The sequence below is a fragment of the Hippopotamus amphibius genome, chromosome 6 (genome assembly GCF_030028045.1).
Source record: "Hippopotamus amphibius kiboko isolate mHipAmp2 chromosome 6, mHipAmp2.hap2, whole genome shotgun sequence".
NCBI lineage: Eukaryota > Metazoa > Chordata > Mammalia > Artiodactyla > Hippopotamidae > Hippopotamus > Hippopotamus amphibius.
This window is the reverse complement of record NC_080191.1, coordinates 165607063-165632473: the sequence shown is the minus strand read 5'-3', so window position 1 is coordinate 165632473 and position 25411 is coordinate 165607063. Positions and strand designations below refer to the sequence as shown.

Here is a 25411-nt window from a genome sequence, read left to right as displayed (position 1 = left end):
TAGTTGTTTCACGCGAACTTAAACCCAGTTGTAGGATGCACAACAACTTTTATTGATCCTGCTTGTGGTTTTGAGTTCCAAGGAAAGAAACTTAGGAATTCGAGTGTGGAGGGTGTTTCCTAAAAACAATAGTCTGATTTGCTGCTATATCTTAAAGGGAAAATAAAATGTTTGGCCCCTTTCAAGAAGGGCATGCAGCTCTACCAACATTGAATAATAGCAAAAAGAGAAAGTATAGTAGTGGCTAACAGAGGATGTTCATTTAAATCGTTCAGCAATTTAGATTAGTAAAACACAGAATTAAATAAGCATACTTTAAAGTTTAGGTGGGTATAGTAGCCAGGCTCCAAGGTAAAACCCCAATAATTCTACTATAAAGCCGTCTCCTTCCACATTGAACAGGGGTTGACCTCTGTAACCAATAGTATATTGTGGAAATGACTTCTAAAGCTAAATAATGAAAAATATTGCAGCTTCTGCCTTGCTTTATTGGATCACTCACTCCAGGGGAAGTCAGTTGCCATTTCCTAACGTCATCTCGCAGCTCTTTAGGAGGTTTACATGGCAGTGAACTAAGGGCTCCCGCCAACAGCTAGTGAGGAACTGACGCTCCCTGCCATCAGCCTTGTGAGTGGGCCGCCTTGGAAATGGATATCCCCAGGCCCCATACAGCCTTCAGATGACTGCAGCCCTGGCCAACTTCTTCACTGCAACCTTGGGAGAGACCCTGAACCAGAACCACCCTGGCAAACTTTTCCTAGATTTTTGATGCACAGAAACTGAGTGAGAACATATATATTTATTGTCTTAAGCTGCTACGTTTTGGATGACTTGTTTGCATAGCACTAGAGATCTAATACCATAAGATTCAAAGTGCTTTGGGATTCCACAAGAGAAGAGATCTCAGCCAAGTTTGGGGGTTCCAGGAAGAACTTGTGGGGCATATGAAAACAATAAAACAAATGGTGACCCCTAGGTCCTGCAATCTTGGTTACCACAACTTAAAATTACAGAATTAATAAATGACTATAAGAAGTTAGGTACAAATATATGAGCTTGGAAAAACTAACATATGAGACAGACAAAAATGAAGGAGACTCAGCAAGGCCCTATAAAGAAGGAAAAGAGAAATCATTAAAGTCCACAGAGTCATGTTTAAATTTAAAAGAGAAAATTAGACTTTCAAGTCAAATTCCAGAATGTTCTGATGAAGGAACACGTTAAGTCTGAGTGATGATGTAGTTTTTAGGGGCCAATACATAATGCTCTTTTTTTTCCAGGGTCCACCTTCAGAAACAATATAAAAATAAGATAAGAATGATTACTGCATAGAAATCAAACTGTCATTTTGATCAAGCCGAATGTCGAATAAGACTAATTTGCATTTAAATGACTTTCTTACGTCTCCTCTGAGGATTAGACGGATGTACACAGTCACAATTATCAAATAAAAACAGAAAGAAAGGGGATGAGCCAAACATGCTCAACTACTCTTCCCAAATTGACCTATCAGGTACGTATTTACTCCTTCTTTGGGAAGGAGTGAGTAGAGGGGTGGGGCTTGGGGCCAGTCCTTCCCTGACCGGAGTTCCTCTACATGGAAACATGAAGCTGAGAAATGTGAATTAATAAATGGGATACATTTAGAATGAGGAAAGAAACTGCTACTTCGTTAGCACACAGTTGACTTATGAGTTTTGGAGTTCTATCTCAAAAGTGGTAAATCAATGTTAAACAGATTCTATTAAATTTATGATGATGGTGCTGACCAGGCATAATGCCAGCCTCCGAAGTTTTATCCCAAGGAATGGGCCATGTGAACAGGCATTCAGAAACAAAGCAAGAGCACTGGAATCAAACAATGAGATTGAAGAGTTCACTGTAAAGTAAACCAGGCATGCTTGGCTTGGAAGCTACTGGAGAGCTGTAGGATGAGGCAGAAAGAATTTTCATTTGCTTTGCTCATGAGCCTCTAATGACACTCAAAACTTATACCCAGCAAATGAATTTACACAAAAATGTCTCCTAGAATTTGCTTTTTTGGAGGAGTGGGTTATATACATTTCAAAACTCACATATGGAATCAAGTATTATCCCTTTTAGGAGAAAGTTTTAAACTTTCACGTGTGAGTTAGGGTAGGGAGAAAAGGTAAAGGAACTGGCTCTTTCCATGGAGTTGAGCTGGGGTATCAGCGGCAAGCAATAAAGAATGATTATTGGCCCAAGATCAATGCTCAGGGGCATTTCCTATAGTACAGACAGGCTTTTAAATATGAGGAAGGAAACATGGCAATAGGGCACCACATTATGAGTCTTTTCTCTGTGTTCTTCACTAGGAAATGGAGCCCATTTTGAACTACCTCCTTCCGGCATTAGCAATGAAGAGCTGGGAAAAAAGCAGCAAACATCATGAGATACCTAGCTTGGCCTCCGTCTGTGGCATTGCTTCACAATGAATTAGAAAGGTGAAATGTTAGTAAATGCCTTTCCTCTTTGGCACGGTCATCTAGAAGGGCAATCATATCCGACAAATTGAAGTTGGAATTGCTGTTCTCAACTTTAGTCTGAACCTTCTGTCTGGCTTAGGATGGAAACACATATATCATTGGTACAGTTTTTCTAAAATGATTTATTTAACGCATGCATTCTAAGTGAATCTCACTTTTCCTGGCCTTATTCACACATAACTTTAATTTCTTTATCATAAGCAGCTTATTTCAGGGGAAAGTCATTGGACTTAGAGTTCAACAACCTGATGTTCTAGTTGGATTATAGCAAGGAAATCATCTTATATCTGTGAAATATACCAATAAAATGGGGATAATATCTTCTTAGGGTATGAGGAATTAAAAAAAAACAGTGTATCAAAATGTTAAAATGGGATTCTTTCTATCTCAGTTTCCGCTGTGGCTCAGAAAAGCTAAGGGGAAAAAAAAAACAGTGGTATTTCCTCTTGCATTCGAAAGTGAGGTGCTAGTGTTATGCAGTATTTGAGAGGAAGTTTGCTACCAAATAATTTTTCCAAGCTTAATCCAATAAAAAGATTGATATTGAATAGGTAAAGGAGGAGAATTTCTCTGGAGCAAGTTATTGGAGAACAGTGACGTTTCCCTCTTCTTTCATATAGAGAAAAGGCTTCAGGAAAAGCCTGACATATACCCGTTGAAGCAGGGTAGACCTCATAGAACAGACTATGAAATCTAAAGGGCAGAACGCTGTGAGAACTGGCTCGATGCCAGAGTGAAGTGATGGTTACATAAGCAACAGCTTTACTTTCAGTGACCAGAGTCAAGGATGTGGGTTTTCTGTGGAAGAGATGTAGAGCGAGCATGTGGGTAGAGCTGGCCTAGGTTAATTATAAAAGGAAACTTCCCCCAAGGGCTTTGGGCCAGAGGTTACGGGTAAGGCAGCCTCAGTGGGATGCTGGTGGTGGTGTCCAGTGAAGACACCGAGTGGGTAGGTTGAAGGTGAGCAGCAAAACTGTCCTGCTGAAAGGGAAGCATTGCTGGAGGCAAGGATATCTGTCAATGTTCCCAGCGGGGGTTATGCAGGGACGCCACAAAAACGGCTCATGGTGATGGGTCCGCTTTGAGCATCCACTGAGGCCAGAGAGCACAAAAGCCAAGTCATGATAGTATCAGCCAAGTAAGACTTCTCTGCACCCCCATCTCCAATACTGGAGGAGGCATAAGACAGCCCAGTGTGGTAGAGAAAGGGATGAGGATAAAGTGACCACAAACCCCTTCTCATGGCAGTTTTCCAGCATGAAAAGCAGAAACTTTAATAATACTCATAGTTTGGGCTAAGACATATGAATGGTTATTTTGATTACTGAAATATGGTTGTTTTTCTAATGAAAGGGATCAGATGAATTTTTATTATTTCAATGTGACCTGTCAAGTCATAGAACCTGCTTTTGTTTTTACCGAAGAAATAGGAAACAACTCCTACTGAATGGGTTTGAATGCAGGTGGGTGAGGAATAAAGTTGCTTTTCTAATTACGTTCTATGGAATCCTCTTTCAGTTAAGTGGTTATGATAACAGTGTTATAGGGCAAAGTGTTTATTGACCTGAATCTACAGAATGCATATAACTGTGCTGGGTATCTTCTGTCTGTTCTCCAGATACACTCTCTGCCTTTTCTCACCCTTCTTTCAGTCCAGGAAACTAACCTCTCTGGATCCCAGAAAAGTTCCTGTGCTCCTTGGCTTTGGTTTGGGGTAGGCAATGGGCAACCTTGGCAGGAGAGACTGGAAGGAAAGAGGAAGTGAAATCAGGATAATTTTCCCCTTGCTCCCTCGTTGAAAGATCACTTCCTCTTAACTGAAGATCATGGCTACTCCCAAGGCATCTGACTCTTCAGACCAGGGGCCTGGACTGTTGAGCCATCCATTATGATTTGCTTCTACCCAGCCTTTTGTAAATAGCCTTGCTGTGTCTAAATCCTTCTCAAAGTTTCCTGTTTCAAATGTGCTGCCTGTTTCCTGCAGGAACCCCAGGTGACACAATGATATTACTTGCTTTGCTGACCTCAAAATATTAATGGGAGAATTAAAAGAAAAACAGTTGTGAAAACATTTATCCTAATTAAATTCAAATATAAAATATGATTATTATTGTCAGTATTTTACAAGGTATTTTCAGTGTTGTGTGAAGAAGTGAGAGAAACCACCCTTTAGAAAAGTTCCAGTATCTTCTAAAATTAAGGTGTCATTCAAATAGTAGATACTATTTTGCTGGGGATATGGTCATAGCTGCTTCCTTTTATTTTTCATAAGCTGAGTGACCATTCATTAACTTCAGGCTTTAAACAGGTGAACCAAATGAAGAAAATATTTTGAACTTCAAAGCATAGTTGAGCTAACCCTGCCCTGAGAATTAAAGTAACGTGTGCATCCAATTGAAAATGAAGCTATTGTCATATTCAGGTGAAAAAAAGGTTAAATATGATACAAAATAGGAAATAATAGATGGTTCTTTGCTTCATTTTATTGTGATCTGACATAGACTTTGCCCTGTTTTTTTAATGTTGTTTTTTTTTCTCCAGCCGTTCATTCCGTCTTCCATTTTCATCTCTTATGAACCTTTTCAAAAGCAGAGTTTAAAATTTTTCTTTTCTGAATATTTTATAGTAATTGAAAATAAAATAATGCATTTCATATGCTTGAGACAGAGTTTTAACATCCGGGGTCAAGTACCAATGTAATTCAAGAATTCATAAACATGATGGGAAATGTTACACCTTTAGTCTCATTACCATCTAATTGAAATATAGCATTTGTTACAGTTGCAAATCAATAGCGTTAGTAGTAAGTAAACCCTCGTCAATTAAAAATCGCAGATACCTTCGGGTCACATTTTTGTCATTATAGATACTTTGAAATTATATTCATCACTACTTGAAATAATTGTTATTTAGACATGTCTTTTAGATCTTATTTTATGCATCAATAAAGTAGTATAGATGTTGTCATGTTACAAATTCATTTTAAGTATTTTGATAATTCTGTTTCTATATATTGGTAAACTTTGAACTCATGAAGTCTGTCCACTTAAAAACAATATTCTGGGAAGGGGTCCACAGCGGCCCATGACACAAAAAGAGTTTATGAATTCTTAGATTAAGTGATGGGTGAAATCTTTGGGCTACAGTACGGAAAATGGATCTCAGACCTATAACCTTCCCTTGGTGAGTATGAGAAGATAGATAGAAAATGCATGCCCTGAGAAGGAGAAAAATTGATGGCTTATACATGAACATCACAAGTGCTTGTAAACAATAAAGAAAGTGTTCTGTATATGTTCATACATAGTAAGGTAACAATATAATCCTGGCTTTGTGAATAATTCAAAAACAAGTAAGGAAATAGTAAAGCTATCTGGACTAAAGGACCAAAGCTTTTATCTCATACAATGCAATCAAAGAACAGCAAATAACATTATGTACAGCTTTCCCAAGCAAAATTACTATAATTTTTAGAAATCTTTTAATAAAATAGTTGCAAAACTCTAAACTATATATTCTTGCTACTAAATGTGGGAAAACATGAATTTTAACCCTGTGACTTTATCATATACATGTCAATGATGCTCAAATATCTTTGTAACAGATGATAGAAGTATTTAACATTTAATCTTGCTTGAGTTAGCATTATACTTTGAAAGAAATCTAAAATTATTTTTCAGTTAAAACTCAAGAATGTGTGTAGAAATACTTTATGCAATATCTATTACTTATCTCCCATTGTTTTCTAATTCTCTAACATACAAATTTAATATTTGCTTTAAGACCAAGAACAGGAATTTCTTAATAAAAAAATGAATCATGAAGGAAAATCTCGCAGGAAGTGTCCCTGGAATCTCATTTGAAAAAGTATGAACCTGGTGTACCCCCCAAAAAAATAAATAAATTAATTAAAAAAAAAAAAAAAAGAAAAAAAAAAAGAAAAAGTAAAACATCAACTGTCAAAAATAAAAATATAAAATCTTTATAAATAAATTATATGTAAAAAAGAAAACAATTTGTATACATCATTTTAAATAAATTCTAAATGAAACAATCCTGATATTAGAGGCCACTTTTGTTGTTAAGCCACAGAGTACAAAGGAGCAGAGTCTCTGTATTCTAACTGTAGCCATGAAGCAAAATATAGTCTAGATTAGGGGAAATCCTCAATTTTTCAAGCTCATAAGTAAACTTCTGTGCAATTGCATTAGCTCTCATTAACATTTCCAACCTTCTGGAAGTAGTTGGAGGTGAAGGGAAAGGTAGAGAAAAAGGCAAAAGAAACTTGATCAATTTTGACTGATCACCAGTTACTGTACTAATGAGTAATTAATCACTCTTTAGTAGATCATTAATTAAGATCATTAATCTGAAGATCATTAATTACTCTACTAACATGCTTTCTGTATACAACACTCAGTGGGACTGTCACAATCTGGTTCCAGAGACACTGACTAAGGCTATATAGGTTTTGTGCTGCACAGTCCAGAGGGCAACAATATGAATGTTTGCTGAATACGACATCCCTGTGTGGTCTAACTCTCCTTCCCAATTTTATTTCTAATCCTGCTTCTTAATCCCTGATATTGAACCTACGCCATGCTGTTTAGTCCTCCCAAGAACATGCCCCGAATGGTCAAGCCTCTAAGCCATCTCTTACCTGACTTATTTTAACAGAATAATTGCTTTCAATCCAATTAATCTTTCAAAAATAGTACTAGTGATATGCGTCAAAATTTTCTGTTATTGCTGAATTTGACAAATCTTTTTTTTCCCCACCATTTCTGGATAATTACAGAAAAAAATACCCATAACTTCCTTAAATAATGATTCTCTTCTACTTGTCACCACTAAACTCATTAGATTAAATTGTATGTTATAATTTCTCATTCTATTCTCCATATCATTGTGATATATTTTGAGTCATTTTCTTAGCATTATCATATGACACATGTATTTACTCTTCTGCCAGGTCTAATCTGTGTTTATCTTATTGTTTAATTTTGTTTCTTTAATTTGTTATGAAACTTTTCAAACACAGGCCAAAACAGAATAGTATAATGGACTCCCGTGTATACATCGTTCTAAGGCACCAATCACTGATTACGGTAGGTCTTGTTTCATTTATTCCATTCCCAGTCCTGAGTTATTTTGAAGCAAAATCCCAGAAAAATACTTTCAACTAATATTTAGTTGAAATATTTATTAAATATTTATTTATTAAATATTTAAAATATTTAAATGACAATCTAATGTTTAATGTAACTACAGTACCATTTTCATATTTAAAAGAGAGAATAATTACTTAAAATCATCAAGTAGCCACAGGGCACATTCACAATTGTCTCTGACATATGTTAATTTTTAAACAAATCATTGCTTGAAATAGGACCCCCCCAAACTGTGACTAGTTAATAAGTCCCTTAAATCTACTTTAATCTTTTGTATCCCTTCCCTCCTCCATCTCTTGTTTTTCTTCAAATCTTTGTAATTTATTTATTGAAGAAACTAGGTTATTTATTCTGCGGTTTTCTGCAGTCTGATTTGTCATTGGCTTTCCTATAGTGTTTCTGAAGTCATCTCTCTGTTTTCCATATTTCCTGGAAATTGGCAGGTAGAGCTAAAGGCAAGAATTTTTTTTTTTTTTTCAATTGTGTTCTATGGGTAGTGTTGAGTTCTTCCATCAGGGGGCATATGATGACTTGCTGTCTTTCCTCTGGTGATGCTAGCAGAAATTGACCATCATTGTCCATCATTTCATTAGGGTTTGCAAAATAGAGACATTCTAACACTACCATTCCTTCTTCATTTATTAGCTGGAATAATTCTATAAAGGAGAATTTCTACCTCATCTACTAATTCTGTTTCCTCATTGCTTTAGCTATACAAATTCTATAAAGAGAAAATTCCATCTTTTCTTTCTTCTCCATGTCTGCAAGCAGCTATTTGTTGTAATATCGTTTCATACTCAGTTAATAATCACGAAGCAATCACAATTTTGTGTTCTCCCTACTGTCTCTGAATTGCTTGATATTTTGCTGAATCTATACTGTCAGACTGCATAACTATAACACATGACACTTTTTTTATTTTGTAACCATCGTTACACTTTAATTCTAAAGTTATGTTTACACCAATTCTTATGATGGTACCTCTCCAGTCATTTTGATTGTTTGAAGAATTTCATCCAGTAGCTTCCTCAGGAAATATGCATGAGAACAATATTCCTTAATTTTTTACACACTTATAATAGTTTATTTTTAGCTTTTATATGGGAAAATCTGTTCAAATGACTATTAAGTGCTTGCCAATTTCCCTATCTTACAAGCCAACCTATGTTGGGTAGATTGCATCTCTTAACATAGTATCTCTTTATGACACTTTCTAAAGAAATTGTTATGATTAAATCTCACTGTAGATTGTATATATTTATGAGATTTATGTAATACATATTTGGTATATATGCTGTGTATGCTATTACAAATTCATATATAAATACGTACATAAATGTTTACATGTTGACTTTCAAATTATTTAGTAGACTGTGCTGCAAGATGCAGGAATCAAATAAATACTGTTTATTAGAAGGCACAATATTTTCTCCACTAAACCTTTGGCTTTCCATGACCTTCTTCATAAATTGTCTTTAAATGTATTTCTTCTTGCTTTGTGTTATAATTTGTGTTTCTTATTGGTGTGTGATTTCTTTGAGGGACAGAGACTACATTTTCCTTCTTTCTTCCACCATAGCCCAACACACTGCCTAGAATGTAAGTGCAACTAAGTTGTATTTGTTTAATTAAAATAGGATCTGAATTTCAAAATACATATGTTGTATTTTTTTCAAGTACATGTTGGATACATTATAGTTCCAAACTGATGATTTTATTTCCTGGTGTAGCTTTGAGAACCTTTCAGAACAGAAGTCTGGCAAATTGCACCCTGTATGCTGAGAATCATCGAGCAAAAGCAACGTCATGGACCGGGAACAAATGTGATGAGTCCTGGAACTCCAAGGAACCAAGTAAAACTGGACTAAAGGATGTGGAAATGAGGGCAGGGAGAAATGAAGTGCCAGATTATGAAATTTTTCATAGAATTTCTTTAAGGAGTTTGCTTTTTATCTTGTAAGCAATGGGAACTTTTCATGAGAAGATTTTTATGTTAGATGATCCCCCGGTCGCAAAGTAAAGGATACATTTACCAATAAAGGGGTGAGGATGGTGGTGGAAGTGCAGATGGGGAAAGACTGGAGAAAGAAAACACATGAAAAAGATGATTTAGGCCAGAATTAGGAAAGGCTTAATGTGAAAGGATATTCTGGAGATATTAACATGTAAAACAAATAGGATTTAGAGAATTTAGTGAAAAATGAAATGTTTAAAGTAATAAGAAGGAATCCTGATGAGCAAAAGGCAACCTAGCAAATTCCCCAAGTTCCAGACTTTGGGAATTGGGTGGTCTCTTGTGCCCCTGCTAATGTGAAATATACAGCATAAGGAACAGATACTGAAGGGATAGAAAATGAATTAAGTTTGGAATGATTGCTTTAAAGTACTGACACTTGCTCAATGATTCAAGAGAGATTTAATTACTCTAATCCTATTATGGTAGTTAACAGTTTACAAAGTACACATTTGATTTTTGTAGATGTAAGTAACTATCCCCATTTTCCAGATAAGTAAGCTGAGGATCACAGAGACTAAGAAGTTTATACAAGTCACGTGGCTAGAAATGATCAGAAATTTGACTTAAACACACATGTTCTGACTCCAGGTCCTGAGAGCTCTTCACTACCTTCTTGGTACAGGAGAGTGGATCATTCACATCATTTGGAACACTTTGTATAAGGGTAAAAATGAAAATGGTATTCTGGTTACCTCTATAAAATAGAAAACTCCGTTGACCAGAATATTTATCTCATAGCACACATTTCCCCTTACCTCCCAAATGCTGCTATGTCTTGTAAGAGCTGCTTTATACCTCCATGCAACAGAATCTCCTTCAGAAAATATTTTGACCAAAATGTTAGTGCATACTGTAGCAGTCATCTGGCTCCCTAAACATTATTTCCAAAATGATGCCATCAAACTCAGAAATTAGCTAAGACACTTTTACATCTGTTTACCGACAAGGTTTTCATGGTATTTGTTTTACGTAGAATTCTGTTTCTGAACACAGAGTGGAAGAATTAGAAAATGAAAATGTTCCTTCTCTGAGAGTTCACTTACCTCTGTTTGCCTTTATGATTTACGGAGCCAGCTGAGAGTCTGTCCAGGGGCGAACCAAAACCAGAAAAGCTTCTTTTCTTCTTTGTTTCAATCACATCATTCTCCAGAGACACAAGTTCATCAAGAAGCAGGAGTTTTGCTGCCAGATCAGTGGCTGACTTCTCTTCCTTGACTGTGGGTGGTGACTGAACATCTAAGACTCTAGAGTCAAAGGCCTATAGGGCAGGAAAGGTGATTCCATTCATTAAGAAAAAGAATATACATACAGTCATCTGCATTTGGCTTTTGCTATTTTTAGCTGACGTGCCTGTCATGAAACTTGATTTCTTGTGGAGTTATGATCCAGAGAGAAAGACCATGGGGGACAAAAACACATAGAAATGAGGTTTATCCAAAAGAAATGAAAAGAGAACAAAACACACATACATACACACACACAAAGGAAAAAAAAAGGATAAACTCCAGACCTGCCTCTAAAATTTAGTATAATAACTCATTATTCTTTCAGATTCTTTCCTGGTAACAACTGCATCCTTCCTTATTACTCCAAAAGCACTTTATCTATAGTTCTTTCATCACTGCAATCATTACATTTTCCCTTGTAGTAGATTAGCTACAATATATTTGTATTGCATATTAGATTGTAACTTGAGGGAAAAAAGACTATGTCTAAATAGTCTTTTATTTGCTCTGTTCAATGTCTATCCCAGTATTTTGCTCATAGCTAGTGTTCAGTACATTTATCATGAATATTTATTGAATGAATTGTGAAAAAATCTAAACCTCTTGTTATTTTCTTTCCACCACACATTCATTCCTTACTGATTCAAGCACTAAACATCCACTATGCAGGTCCTGCATTAGACCCGAGAGATACAAAAATAAGCAAGATCCAATCCGTGCCCTGAGGGAGCTTATCATCTCCACCCAGGTGATTTACTCACAAATATTAATGAGTGTCTACGATGAGTCAGAGCTATTCCAAGGACCTTATTGTCCCATGTCAAATTTCTTGTTTATTTACACATCCTGCTACCTGGCATGTCATCCAAGTCATAAAAGTATGTGTCCAGTTTGTGAAGTTTATCTTCATTTCTCAGGCCCAGTTGCAGCATTTCAGAGAATGCTCCTATTAACAACCTGGAGTCATTTTGTAGTCCAGGGGAACACTACTTCTTTCCCAAGAGTCTGCGACTATTCCCCTGTGAGAAGAAACGTTAACTACAGGCATTTCTTCCCTTTCCTCCTTTAGTCACATTCTTGCCAGATGCTTGGTCTGGGAAAGACTCTTTTTCTTCACTTCCTGTCTTATTTTTGAATTATTTCTCTTACTTTCTGTCTATTCCCTTCATTTTTTTCCCCAACGAAATGAAACAGTTGCACTTTCCAAGCCTTTTCATCATCCACTCAAACAATTCTCTTTGCAATACTTATAGTCTGCCTCAAAGCTCTTGAGACTTAAAGCCATTGAGCTTCTTTTTTCCTAAACCAGTCAAGTCTGCTTTAATTCTGGCCAGTTCTTTCTGGAAAACCCCTCCTGTCCTGCTCTTTCTGATTCCCATGAGGAGAGATTTATTTTAGGTCCTCTTCACTGCTTAGTACACACTCTCAATTACCTTATAATGTATGTATCTCCTCTGTCTCTTTCTTTTGTATTCTGTCCTGAATACTGCCATGAAGTTAATTATCCCTAAACACTATTTTCATCACATAAAAACATTAAAAATTTCTATGGCTCTCTGTTACTCATAGCGCAAAGTCCACAACTTTAAAAAAATCTCAACTTCTATTATTTCCCTACGTATGGCAGCATAGAAACTAAAGAGGGAAAGGATGCTATAATCATGAGAAAGAAACTCTAAAGATCAGGAGGAAAACCTTCAAAGGGCAAAGTTTGGAGATCTTTTATTCTCTCTCAGAGCTTGCTCCAAAACACATGTGTTCATTCTCCCAACTGACATACAAAGAAGAGTTTTGTTTCTTTTTAAAGCTATTCTTAATCTTCAGGAAAAAAGTCACAAAACTTGTATAAAACTTGTCCTTCAGTAAAATGCATTTCAGATTCTCATTTTATGTTATTTAAGAAGTACAAAGAATGTATGCTTCTGTTAAGATCAAATGAGCCAAATTAACTTTTCTCTGTGTGGTGATGTCTTCAGATTTTTTTCCTTTGTAGTTTAGTCTTGGCAGCAAGAAAACATTTGTAGAGTGATAAAATTTTGGCCAAACTACTCAAACCTTGACATGTAAACAACTTCACATTTCACATTAAAGCACTTCAACTTTATGTAATTGATTCAATTGTAAACATGGATGAAATTATAATGAATTTCCTCCTACAGTTTTTGGTTTATGGAATACAAATCTTCATTACTTACAGTTTTTTTTTTTTAATAGTTAGATACCTGATTTTCTCTGAATCTACGGTGAGGACAAGGTATAGAAAGAAATGCCTATTTACTTGATTTTTGTGTTATCAAAGCTTCTCCTTATTTGTCAGCAGCACCTGCTTCTGACATTAGTAAAAATGGGCTATGTTCACAAAAAAAAAAGTATGGTCCCTTAAGCTAGTTTCCATTACCTCTGTTGTGACATCCACGGAGAGAACTTTTCCTGAGCTCCAGACCATCAACGTCACAGCCAGGAAAAAATGTGCACTTGCCAATCTCCAGTCCAGCATCTAAAGGTCACACACATCAGGGTTACCACTGATTAGTCTGGCATATAAAGATAGAAAGCAAAAATGCCTATAAAGCTTGTTATAGGCGAGTAATAAACCAAATTATTCAGCTTCTATGTGTTGGAGTGCACCTCTGCAAAACCTATAGTATACTTAATATAAGCTGTCAATCTCCCAGAATGAATTCTACCAAGGCTTCATTTCTATGGAAACCTAGATTGGGGTTGTACAGCTATAATCATATTTTAACTCAAAGTAACCCAAGTCTGAGAAATCTAGTTTTGTAACCTTATTCTTTGACTGTCTAATCCACTGACTATAACCTCATGTACCTAAGGGGAAATGTGTGAAATTGACCAGATATGAGAGACTAAGGCCTGGTGGGATTTGTGATGAGCAAGAGAGAATGTGCTGGGTCTAAAAGCAATTAAATTCAAAATTTCAGAAACATCACAGTTCCAATAGGAGACTCTCTGTATGTCCCATGATAGGTAAGGATTTCTTGAGCAAGATTCAAAAGGTAGATCTCATAGAAAAAATTAACAAATTACACCATATCAAAATTGAAAAATTCTACATGATAAGATACAGTAAACAAATAACAATAAAAAATAAATGAAAAATGGAATATATTTTCAACAAATATAAAAAACATTAACATTTGGAACATTTAAATAACTGACAAATAAAATTTTAAAAACAGACACACAAATAAGTAAAACTGGGCCAAAGTTTTAGGAGACATGTATCTGAAAGTTCATAGCCTTATTTTTTATAGTAGTAAAAATCAAATCAGCCCAAGCATGCTACTCAAGAGGAAATGGACTGATAAATTAAGGAAAATTGATACTATGGACTTAAAGCAAATAATTTAAATGTACGTGTTATCTACTGTTCAAACAAATGACCTAAATGTTATGTCTAATCATATGCATCAATTAAAAAAAAAGATTTGAGAGGAAATTAGAAGTTTTAGAACAGTACATATGCCATGCAACCATTTACCTAAATTGGAAATACATAAAGCAACTTCATATATTTTGAAATCTATGCATATAATTAAAATATAAACCAATGGAACTTGATTCATGACTAAGATTGCTTTTGGGGAGGGTGGAGAGTATATGAGATTATGGAGAAAACATAAGGGACCCAGTTTTTCTCTCTCTCTATATATATAGTGAAGCAAACATGTCAAAAGATTACATTTGTTAGAAATCTCTTGCATTCCTATATACTAACAAAAAAAGATGAGAAAGAGAAATTAAGGAAAACAATCCCGTTTATCATTGCAACAAAAAGAATAAAATACCTGGGAATAAACCTACATAAGGAGGTGAAAGGCTTGTACTCAGGAAACTATAAGACACAGATGAAAGAAATCAAAGATGACAAAAATAGATGGAGAGATATAGCATGTTCTTGGATTGAAAGAATCAACATTGTGAAAATGACTATACTACCCAAAGCAATCTACAGATTCAATGCAATCCCTATCAAATTACCAATGGCATTTTTTACAGAACTAGAACAAAAAAATCCTAAAATTTGTATGGAGACACAAAAGGCCCTGAATAGCCAAAGCAATCTTGAGGGAAAAAAAAATGGAGCTGGAGGAATTAGACTCTCTGACTTCAGACTATACTACAAAGCTACAGTAATCAAGACAATATGGTACTGGCCCAAAAACAGAAATATAGATCAATGAAACAGGAGAGAAGGCCCAGAGATAAACTATGGTCAACTAATATATGACAAAGTAGGCAAGGATATACAATGGAGAAAAGGCAGCCTCTTCAATAAGTGGTGCTGGGAAAACTGGACAGCTACATGTAAAAGAATGAAATTAGAACACTCGCTAACATCATACATAAAAATAAACTCAAAATGGGTTAAAGACCTAAATGTAAGGCCTGACACTATAAAACTCCTAGAGGAAAACATAGGAAGAACACTCTTTGACATAAATCACAGAAAGATATTTTTGACCCATCTCCTAGAGTAATGAAAATAAAAACAAAAATATAAAAGTGGGATCTAATGAAACTTAAAAGCTTTTGCACAGCAAAGTATAACAAGACAAAAAGACAGAATGGGAGAAAATATTTGCAAATGAATCAAACAAAGGATTAATCTCCAAAATTTATAAACAGTTCATGCAGCTCAATATCAGAAAAACAAACAACCCAATCAAAAAATGGGCAGAAGGGCTTCCTAGGTGGCACAGTGGTTGAGAATCCACCTGCCAATGCAGGGGACATGGGTTCGATCCCTGCTCCAGGAGGATTCCACATGCTGCAGAGCAACAAAGCCCATGCACCACAACTATTGGGCTGCACTTTAGAGCCCATGAGCCACAACTGTTGAGCCCATGTGCTGCAACTACTGAAGTCCACGTGCCTAAAGCCCGCAACAAGAGAAGCCACGGCAATGAGGAGTCTGCACACTACAACGAAGAGTAGCCCCCACTCACCGCAACTAAAAAGAAAGCCCGTGCACAGCAAAAAAGACCCAACACAGCCAATAAAATAAATTAATTAATTAATTTAAAAAAAAGTAGCAAAAAAAAAAATGGGCAGAAGACCTAAATAGGCATTTCTCCAAAGAAGACATATGGATGTCCAAGAAGCACATGAAAAGCTGCTCAACATCACTAATTATTAGAGAAATGCAAATCAAACTACAGTGAGGTATCACCTCACACCAGTTAGAATGGGCATCATCAGAAAATCTACAAACAGTAAATACTGGAAAAGGTGTGGAGAAAAGGGAATCCTCTTGCACAGTTTGTGGGAATGTAAATTGATACAGCCACTATGGAGAACAGTATGGAGGTTCCTTAAAAAATTGAAAATAGAATTACCGTATGACCGAGCAATCCCACTACTGGGCATATACCTTGAGAAAACTATAATTCAAAAAGACACATGCACTCCAATGTTCATTGCAGCACTATTTACAATAGCCAGGTCATGGAAGCAGCCTAAATGTCCATTGACAGATGAAGGGATAAAGAAGATGTGGTACATATATACAATGGAATATTACTCAGCCATAAAAAGGAATGAAATTGGGACATTTGTAGAGACATGGATGGACCTAGAGACTGTCATAAAGAGTGAAGTAATTTAGAAAGAGAAAACAAATATAGTATATTAGCGCATATATGCAGAATCTAGAAAAATGGTACAGATCAACCAGTTTGCAAGGCAGAAATAGAGACACAGATGTAGAGAACAAACATATGGACACCAATAGGGGAAGGTGGGGGTGGGGTGGGGTGGGATGAATTGGGAAATTGGGATTGCCATGTATTCATTACTAATAAGAAAAAAATATCAGATTGTACACTTTAAATATGGGCAGCTTATTGCATGTCAATTGTATCTTAATACAAGTTCTTGGGAAAAAAATAAAGTAAAATGAAGTAATGAATCATTTATAGGCAAGCAAAAAGAAGACTACATTTGTTAATTCTGTATAGTAAGCACAAAGATGTGTTATTTATGAATTTTTACATTAAAAAACCACTATAAGTCCAATTAAAGCTTATCTACGATCTAGATCAGGTCTGCTCTCTGCCAGTCTGGCCACTGGTCAAAGAGGGAGGACTTGCCCTGCTAGGAGAAGATCACTGGCTGTGAGCTACCAACAGAATGGGCTTGACTTCGCCGCTTAGTACATGACATTGGGAAGTCCCCCAGGCCATCCTTCATGAATGAGAAGTTTCAGTAAACTACTATTTCCTTAAAAAAATCATTTGGAAACCTATAGGGAGCAAAAAGAAAGGGATCCAAGGATCGAGCTGAAGACTGGATTTGAGACTCATATTTGCTTTAGTAATAGTGTGACCTGGGGTGTGTGTCACTTAACCTACTTGAGTTTTATTTTTTTTTTATCTGTGCAATGAGGAGTAATTCTGACCTCAGAAGAACTTTGAAAGCGTTGGATTAATTTATGTATAACCTCTCTATCCCAAATAGTATTTATAATTTGTAAGTGAAAGAACTTTTAGGAGATATTACTAAATATTTCTTTAACACTACATTCCCTTTGGTGTGATCCAAGATTTTCTTTATGATAGTTCCTTAACATATTGTTACTGTGAAACAAGTGTAGACTTTAGTAATAAACGTATCTGCTAGAATACAGACAAATAAGACATGGACAGAGTAGCAACTGTATTAAATGTGTGTTAAGACTTAAAATGGAGGTAAAATATTTTAGCTTTGTCTATAACATTTATTTATCAAACATAATTTTTTGGAACATTTATTTTATTATTTATTTATTTATTTATTTATTTATGGCTGCCTTGGGTCTTCATTGTTGCGCACAGGCTTTCTCTAGTTGTGGCAAGTAGGGGTTACTCTTCATTGCAGTGCGCAGGCTTCTCATGGTGGTGGCTTCTCTTGTTGCAAAGCATGGGCTTAGGTGTGCTGACTTCAGTTGTTGGGGCACATGGGCTCAGTAGTTGTGGCTCGTGAGCTCTAGAGAACAGGCTCAGTAATTGTGGTGCATGGACTTTGTTTTGTGGCATGTGGGATCTTCCTGGCCCAAGGATCAAACCCATGTGCCCTGCACTGGCAGGCAGATTCTTAACCAATGCACCACCAGGGAAGCCCTTATCAAATATAATCTTAATTTTCATCTTATGTAGTCTAAACTAGTTTTTCACTATGTCATCACTCTATTTTGGAATCTAGTCACGTAGTATTGGTCACTAGCTGATTTCTGTATTCCACACTTTCTGGAATGGAGCAGTAAATTCTGCGTTCTCTTTCTGACAAACTTATATTGAATATTTTAGTTTTTTGATAAGTATTTGGAAACAGCTAATTGGGACTTTCCTGGTGGTACAGTGCTTAAGAATCCTCCTGCCAATGCAGGGAACATGGGTTCGATCCCTGGGCCAGGAAGATCCCACATGTCATGGAGCGACTAAGCCTGTGCGCCACAACTACTGAAGCCAGCATGCCTAGAACCCATGCTTGGCAACAAGAGAAGCCACCACAATGAAAAGCCTGCGCACTGCAACGAAGAGTAGCCCCTGCTCGCCACAACTAGAGAAAGTTTTAGCACAGCAACCAAGACCCAATGCAGCCTAAATAAATAAATAAGTAAATAAATAAATTTATAAAAAGAAAAATAAAAAAATAAAATAAAAACTGCTAATCATGATTATTTCTGTAAATTGAGACAAGAGGCAAATAAGAATGAATATAAAAGTTATCCTGTAAAAATACCAACCAAAAACTGCATTATTATTCCTTTAGAAAATCAGCCATTGAGATCATATTTTTCCTTCTGATTCTGCTGCTCTGACTTTCCTCAGCAAAAGGGATATTTTAAAAACATAACTATATTTTTACAATGAGCTCATATTTCTGGCATATCTTTTTTTAAAAAATAGCTCTTTCATTCAATCAAAGATAAACTACAATTGTGATGTTTTCCTTCCTCTTTTTTTTTAATCACATTAAAAACAGGTTACAAAGTGTGTAACTGCTCAATTTTATGAGTTTCCCATGTGGATTTCCTTCAACTATTTTTATGCACATTTTGCTAACCAGGTTTCTCTTCATCTCTGCAAATCTTATAAATGGCACAGAATGATGGGTGTTTGTAACATTGATGATCATGTCTGAGGCATGTATTTTTGTGCTTGGGTGTATATAGGAAAAAAGTCATAACGTATCATCTTACAGATAACCACATCCTGATTATTTGGATAGGGAGATATAAAAATAAATGCTGAGTCTAAATACACACATTTAATGGTTTAAAGCCATGCTTGTAGCCAGTTAACCAAAAGGCCAAGTTCCTAAATATGGCATTTGGTACACTAATGAAAACAAACACCCTGGCACCTGCCACACAAAAGACATTTGATTAACTAGTTGAAACTTGATTGCTGCAAAATTAGAAACATAGGAAATTATAGGGAGGGAAGGAAAAGACCAGGTTCAGCTCTGTTTCCCCATTTTGTTGATAGTGGATAAATATAGCCTGTGACTAAAAATCTACTTGGCCCCATGTACACCCCAGATCACAGAAAGCACACTCAAAGGATGTTCATTGTGTGAATACTTGGTAGTGGAAGTGTTTGCAATTTTTTTTAGTACAGCCATAATTTTCATTGAGTAATTTTTGAATAACATTCTTCTAATGTGAGGAGCTTCAACAGAGACAGTGGGCACAGAATCTACCTTATAAGAAGATTAATTGTGTGCTTCATTCATTTTCAGCCAACTGGTCTACCCTGTGCACACATCTTCACTAATGATACTGCTGGATCAACAAAGGTCTTACCTTGTGTAACATCTTAACTCTTGTTTAAAAGATTTTTCACATGTAAGAACTCACTATATTCGGAAGGGATCCTCCAAATTTGTGGCCAGAATGGTGGTGGAGGGAACAAGGTGGAGAGGTACGAAGTTTTGTCATTGAAGTTTGGGAGGCAGATATATATTTACTGTATCTATATATTCCTTTAGAACATTGACAGTGCACACTGACATCATAAAGGCTCTGAAAGTCCAGTGGTAAAGTGTAACTCCTTTAATTACATTTAAACTAGCATTAAATGAGATGTCTGTTACAATGCAGAAAGATATTTGCATTATTGAGAATCAGTGCTATGAGTCATTGTTACTGTGAAAAATAATCTCTCAAGTGGGCTGGGTTAGAAAAAGAAAAGATTGGTAATCACAGATCCAAACTATCTGCCTTTGAGCTCTGGTGTTGAAGAAAAACAAGTCATTCAGGTGACTAAGAAAATTTCTCTTCAACAATGTCTGACTTAGGGATAGTAGATCTAACCATTAGAAACTCACAAGAGGCCTGAGTGTTGGGGGTGAAACTTGATAACCTCTGGGAATTTTCATTTACCCTAATTTCTTGATTGGAAATGTTCCAAATAGACTCTATCCACCCTATTTTCAACAGAAATTAAAAACAAAGACTTAATTAAAGATAAAGGACTTAGAAAGTAATTAAACTTTTTTTTTTTAACCTTCTTCTACTTTGGCATTGCAGACATTTAAGTAAGATTTAACTTAAATCTCAGTGTCCTTAGTTCTGACACTGGGAAATGAACTTGTGTGCCTGCACACAGCACTCCCCAAATCTTCTTTTTCGGAAAACAGGGGTGGTCTTCTAGGCAAGAGGTAGGTCAGCTCGGCTCCACAGCAAATCTGTAAAACGGGGTAAGTTTTTCTTCAGTGTACCCTGTCCCCTGCCCCATAAAGTTATGGTCACCCGGGTCTTTTTGGTACAAGAGGAAAGCTTCCAGGATAGTAGATAACAGAGTAACCATCATTTTTCACTTTAAAGGCGGGCTTGAAAGGGGCAATGGTTAACGCAAAGCCTGTGTGGCTTGCTGTGATAGAAAGAGACCTGATCTAGGGGTTCTGAGACCTAGGCCCTGCCCTGACTTGGCTGGTATTTCACTGTGTGATTTTGGGCAAGCCCTTTCCTCTCTAGACTGAGTTAAACTGAGGTTGGTCTCCCTGACCTCTCGAGTTGCTTCTAGCTTTTGTAAAGTCCATTTCTAAATCTGGCTCTTTTCTGGTGGGAGCACAGACTCTGCATGTAGGTAATGATAATAGTTGGTGTAAGTTTGGCTGGGAAAACCTTTCCATTGTCCCTCAGATGAGCTGAGTCTATGCCTAAGGTTTTGCATCTAGGTTTTCACATAAATATGCTCCTCTTGAATTTTAAGTATTTCTAGCTGAAAAGAGAGGGCCTCCAAATCTTTGGTTTTAAGATTTCATTTACGGTAAGTGACCCCATTTTATAAACGTATTTTAAGAAAGAAAAAATACTACCAAGTACATTATGACATGCTACCAACTGTAAGACATTCCAATTTCAGGTGTTAAATGTGCGCAGAATGCATGAAATATGCTATATCTATTTACATTCAAATGTTTACTTGGGTTTTTCTTTCATCATGCTTAAGACAGAACACCCAATTCCCCCACACTTTGAAAACAAGCATTGTTAGAGCTGAGGGAAGATCCAGATGCCCCAGCATGCAGCAGTTACATCGTTCTTTTGGGATCAGAGAAAGAAAGGATTGTACAATAGTCGTGCATTATCAGCTATCAATTTTAAAAATCACATAATGTTAAAAAACTTAAAGATTTGATTGAGTCCCTATCCCTCTACATTTGTAGTTAACAGTCTGCCTATCATGGTAAAATAATCATTTGAATATTTTCAGAGTACTTACAAACCTTAGTGTTAGTGAATACAAAGTTACTATCATCAAAAGTTCCTATTTTGGATACAATTTTCAGATATCTGAAATACCACCCGTTTCACATATATACATATTTTTCACGTATGTACACATATATTTCACATAATGTTTTCCCAAAAATCTTTAGATAAACTGAGTATTTTAAGAATCAAACTTTTTCAGTCAATAAGTAGATATTCAGCATCCGAAAAAATATTTCTCTGATGGTGAGGAGAAACTCAGAATTAGGCTTGAAGGCTGGAGATAAGTGTCCATGCCGTGCTAGGTGACCTTGAGCAAGATGTTTAAAACGTCAAAATTGCCTAATAAAACTCATTTAATGAACTCATCTTTTAATTAACTAATTTTGCTTAATTTAAAATTATTTAATTAATTTAAAAATAGCACAAATCATTATAGATTTGCCTTGTTTGCCAAATAAGAGCAATAAAAACATTTACATTTATATTTAATATTATTTATTAAAAATGTATAAAGATGTACATTTGTGAAAAAACTGCATCATTTTTATTCTTATTGAATCACAGGTGAGACTCTAAAGTTTGCATAGAAAACATTTTGAAAGCTATAAGATAATATGGAGAGATTAATTATATGATATAAAAATGATTATTACTGAGCTGAAGGCAGGTGTTTGAAGTTAAGTCCTTCCAGGGAAAATAAAACTTATACTCAACAACTACCTAGGGAATCTGAGGCCATTCATAGAGACAATCCGCAAAGCTTATGTTAAACAATCAAGAGGATAGATAACAGTTTGACATTATACCGACAATCTTGATATTTCAATGAGTGACATTTGAACAGGGTGTTAAGGTCATTTCTTGTTTTCATGGATGAGAGAAGCAACCAGGTGTTTAAGACACTTTCCTGCTAGAAAGCAGAGATTTGGATGCTGGAGTCTCTTCTTTATTGGTGCTGCAATTACATAGCCTTTGGTGCAACCTGCTCCACAAACAAGAGAATTAAGTGTGGCTATAGCACTTAGAACTTCAGAAGTGGGGATTAGTTTTGGATCCTCATTAGCTCAAATACTGGATTTAAAATCATTGAGGATTTTCACCCAAGAGCAACTGAATTACAACGGGTCGCTTCTGTCACTAGCATATATCATCTATAGCATTCTTACAGAAATACATGGAGAAGTACTCATGGGGTTTAGCCATTTATTTAAAATTCTCTTTGTGAAATTTGCTATTTCCAGTAGATTATGTGATGGGCATTTGCCCACATTCTGAGTATGATTTTGAAAGGCAGGTGCAAATTGAGACTGAAAAATTTAACATTTCCTTTAAAAAAATGTCAGGAATGTGTTCTTTCTCATTTCTTACTGCTCTTCCATCGGCAGTAATCAGTTTTCCAAAGTCACAAAGCCAGTTACAAGAAGAGCCAGAACAACAATGTAATGCTTTCAGACTTTCAGTTTCATGCTCCTTCAATTATAACTTATTTGTAGAAGGGTAGAACATTTTCCCATCTCCAGAACAAATTGCTTATAAAGTCAAATGTTTATAGATGAGGTATTCTTAATGTGGCAGACACCTGTGTTTTCATATGACTTTCCCTGAATGCTACAAATCAGGAAGAATGATGATTTACTAGTATATATGTGTTAACTGATTTTATTCTATCTGGCACCATTTTTGTTCTTTTTTAGACACTATTGCCTTCCAAAATCATAAAATTTTGTTGTTAAATATCTCAACTTTTTTTTCTATTTGGAATTTTCAATCATACTAGTATCTTTCCTGAAGAAATTTAAGAAGGCAGAAACCTACAACACCACTAGTAAGATCCCATTATTAAAAAGCCCAGGTATGTATGTTTAACAAAGTATTTAAATGTTCCTATAAACTCCTTGAGGGAAGGAACTATGTCATGCTCATTACTGTATCTCAGCACCCAACACAATGTCTGTCAGAAAGTCAACATTACGTGTTGAATGAATGAATGAATGAATGAATGAAACAGCCCTATGTGGTAGGTAAGCAGAAATGTGGGACAGATACTAGCATCCGAGTTTTATTAATATGGAGACTAAGGCTTAGAGATGGGAAGAAATTTGCCCAAGTTTTACACCTACAATAATCTGTGATGAAGTTCATGCCAAATTCCTGGTATATCTGTTAATGTCTCGCATCATAGATTCTCATTCTAATACATCATTATTCCCTAATCATTGTACCAATAAATTTTAAGATTTCTCCTTATCAAACAATAATTTGCACTCAGACCCCTGAATTGTTAAGTTTCTTTATATAAAACTATGCCATCTAGAAATAGAAGAGAACTTGGTGTACGATTGTGTGCAATTCTGGTAAGGGAATTTGTTGTTTAATTTTAATAATGAATAAAGGGAGAAACAAGAATCTTCAAAACTAGAGATAGGGAACGCTGGTAGAGTTGCACATAAACATGCTGTCTGGCCATTTGATACATAAGATATTTTTATGTGGTATAAAAAGGCTTTCAAAGCATAAAGCTGGATAAACGCAGTTAAACGTGGCATATATAAGCATCAGGGTAATGTAGAATGTTACTACCTCCTTCACCCTTTATCCCACTTCGTACTTATATATACTATTTAATAAAATTGTCAATTACATTTCAATTATATTAAACTAGCCAATATAATCAATGAAAAAATACTCTAAAATGTAAATAGAGAGCCAAAAATATAAATTTCATAATACTCAACAACAGGTGCGTTTATTAGGTATACACTGTATATCAGGTACTAGGGGTATAAACATGAATGAGACACTCTCCCTGTCGTCCAGTTGTTCACAGCCTGGTGGAGGAGGAAACTCCTCAAACACTTGCCCTGCCCAGCCAATGATTTCCTCCTGCAAGAGCAGACTCTTCCTGGAATGCTTTCATTTCCTTCAAGTATAATGGTTGTAAATAATCTTTTTTTTTTTAACATTTGCAAAGTACTTTATTACTTTGAAATCCATCTATCTCCTTTCATCCTCCCAATATTCATGTTGTAATCTACATGGAAAATATTATAATTCTATTTTTTTAATAGATGAACTGACCCAACTCAGGTTACTTTGGAACCCTCATCCCCTGACTCCTGGTATTGTAGTTATACTTTCTAATACAACAAAAGCGAATTAGTAGAAGGAGGCTGCTGGTTCGTAGGTTACATAGACCTGGGTATGACTCCTGACTGGAAATGTTACTTAGCTCTTCGTTTTAATATCTTTATCAGGAAAATGGGGCAAAGACTTACTTTGTAGGTTTATGATAAGGATTAAAGATAATACAGGTAAAGGGACTGGCACAGTAAATAATAGCTATTATTATCCTGATATAGCCTTCTAAAAGTGGCATCTCTTCAGAATACGTCTTTCTACTCCTCTATTTCTATGAAAAATTATTTATCCTTGTTCATTTTAAGGAAAAAAATTTGTCCTTGGAATCTAGAGTTATAGCAGAGTGATAGAGAATAAAATTTAATAAAGAAGGTAATACTGATTAGGGGAAGGAAATTTTACTAAAGAGAGTTATAAATGGCAATCACCCTTAACATTTAATGTTACAATGTATTATGCGTTACCATTTATTTCAGCCATAATATTTCTATGAAAATGTTAGCATACAGCTATAAAGAATACTGTAATGAGAAGAAAAGAAGGAAGAAATCTGTTATACTGAAAACATAATTATTCTTCAAGCTCTAATTATAGTAACAAAAGGAAGTTTTTAATTGAATTTTAAT

General features: G+C 35.6%; 1 protein-coding gene across 1 annotated transcript in view; it reads right to left on the bottom strand.

The window, feature by feature from the left end:
• OSTN (osteocrin) overlaps positions 1-25411 on the bottom strand; it is a 39764-nt gene that overhangs the window by 10309 nt on the left and 4044 nt on the right. The window contains exons 2-3 of the mRNA XM_057739726.1: positions 13320-13418; positions 10739-10953 (exon numbers count right to left, since the gene is read on the bottom strand). Of these exons, the coding sequence (XP_057595709.1) occupies positions 10739-10953; positions 13320-13418 (314 nt within the window). The remainder of the gene's footprint in view (positions 1-10738; positions 10954-13319; positions 13419-25411) is intronic.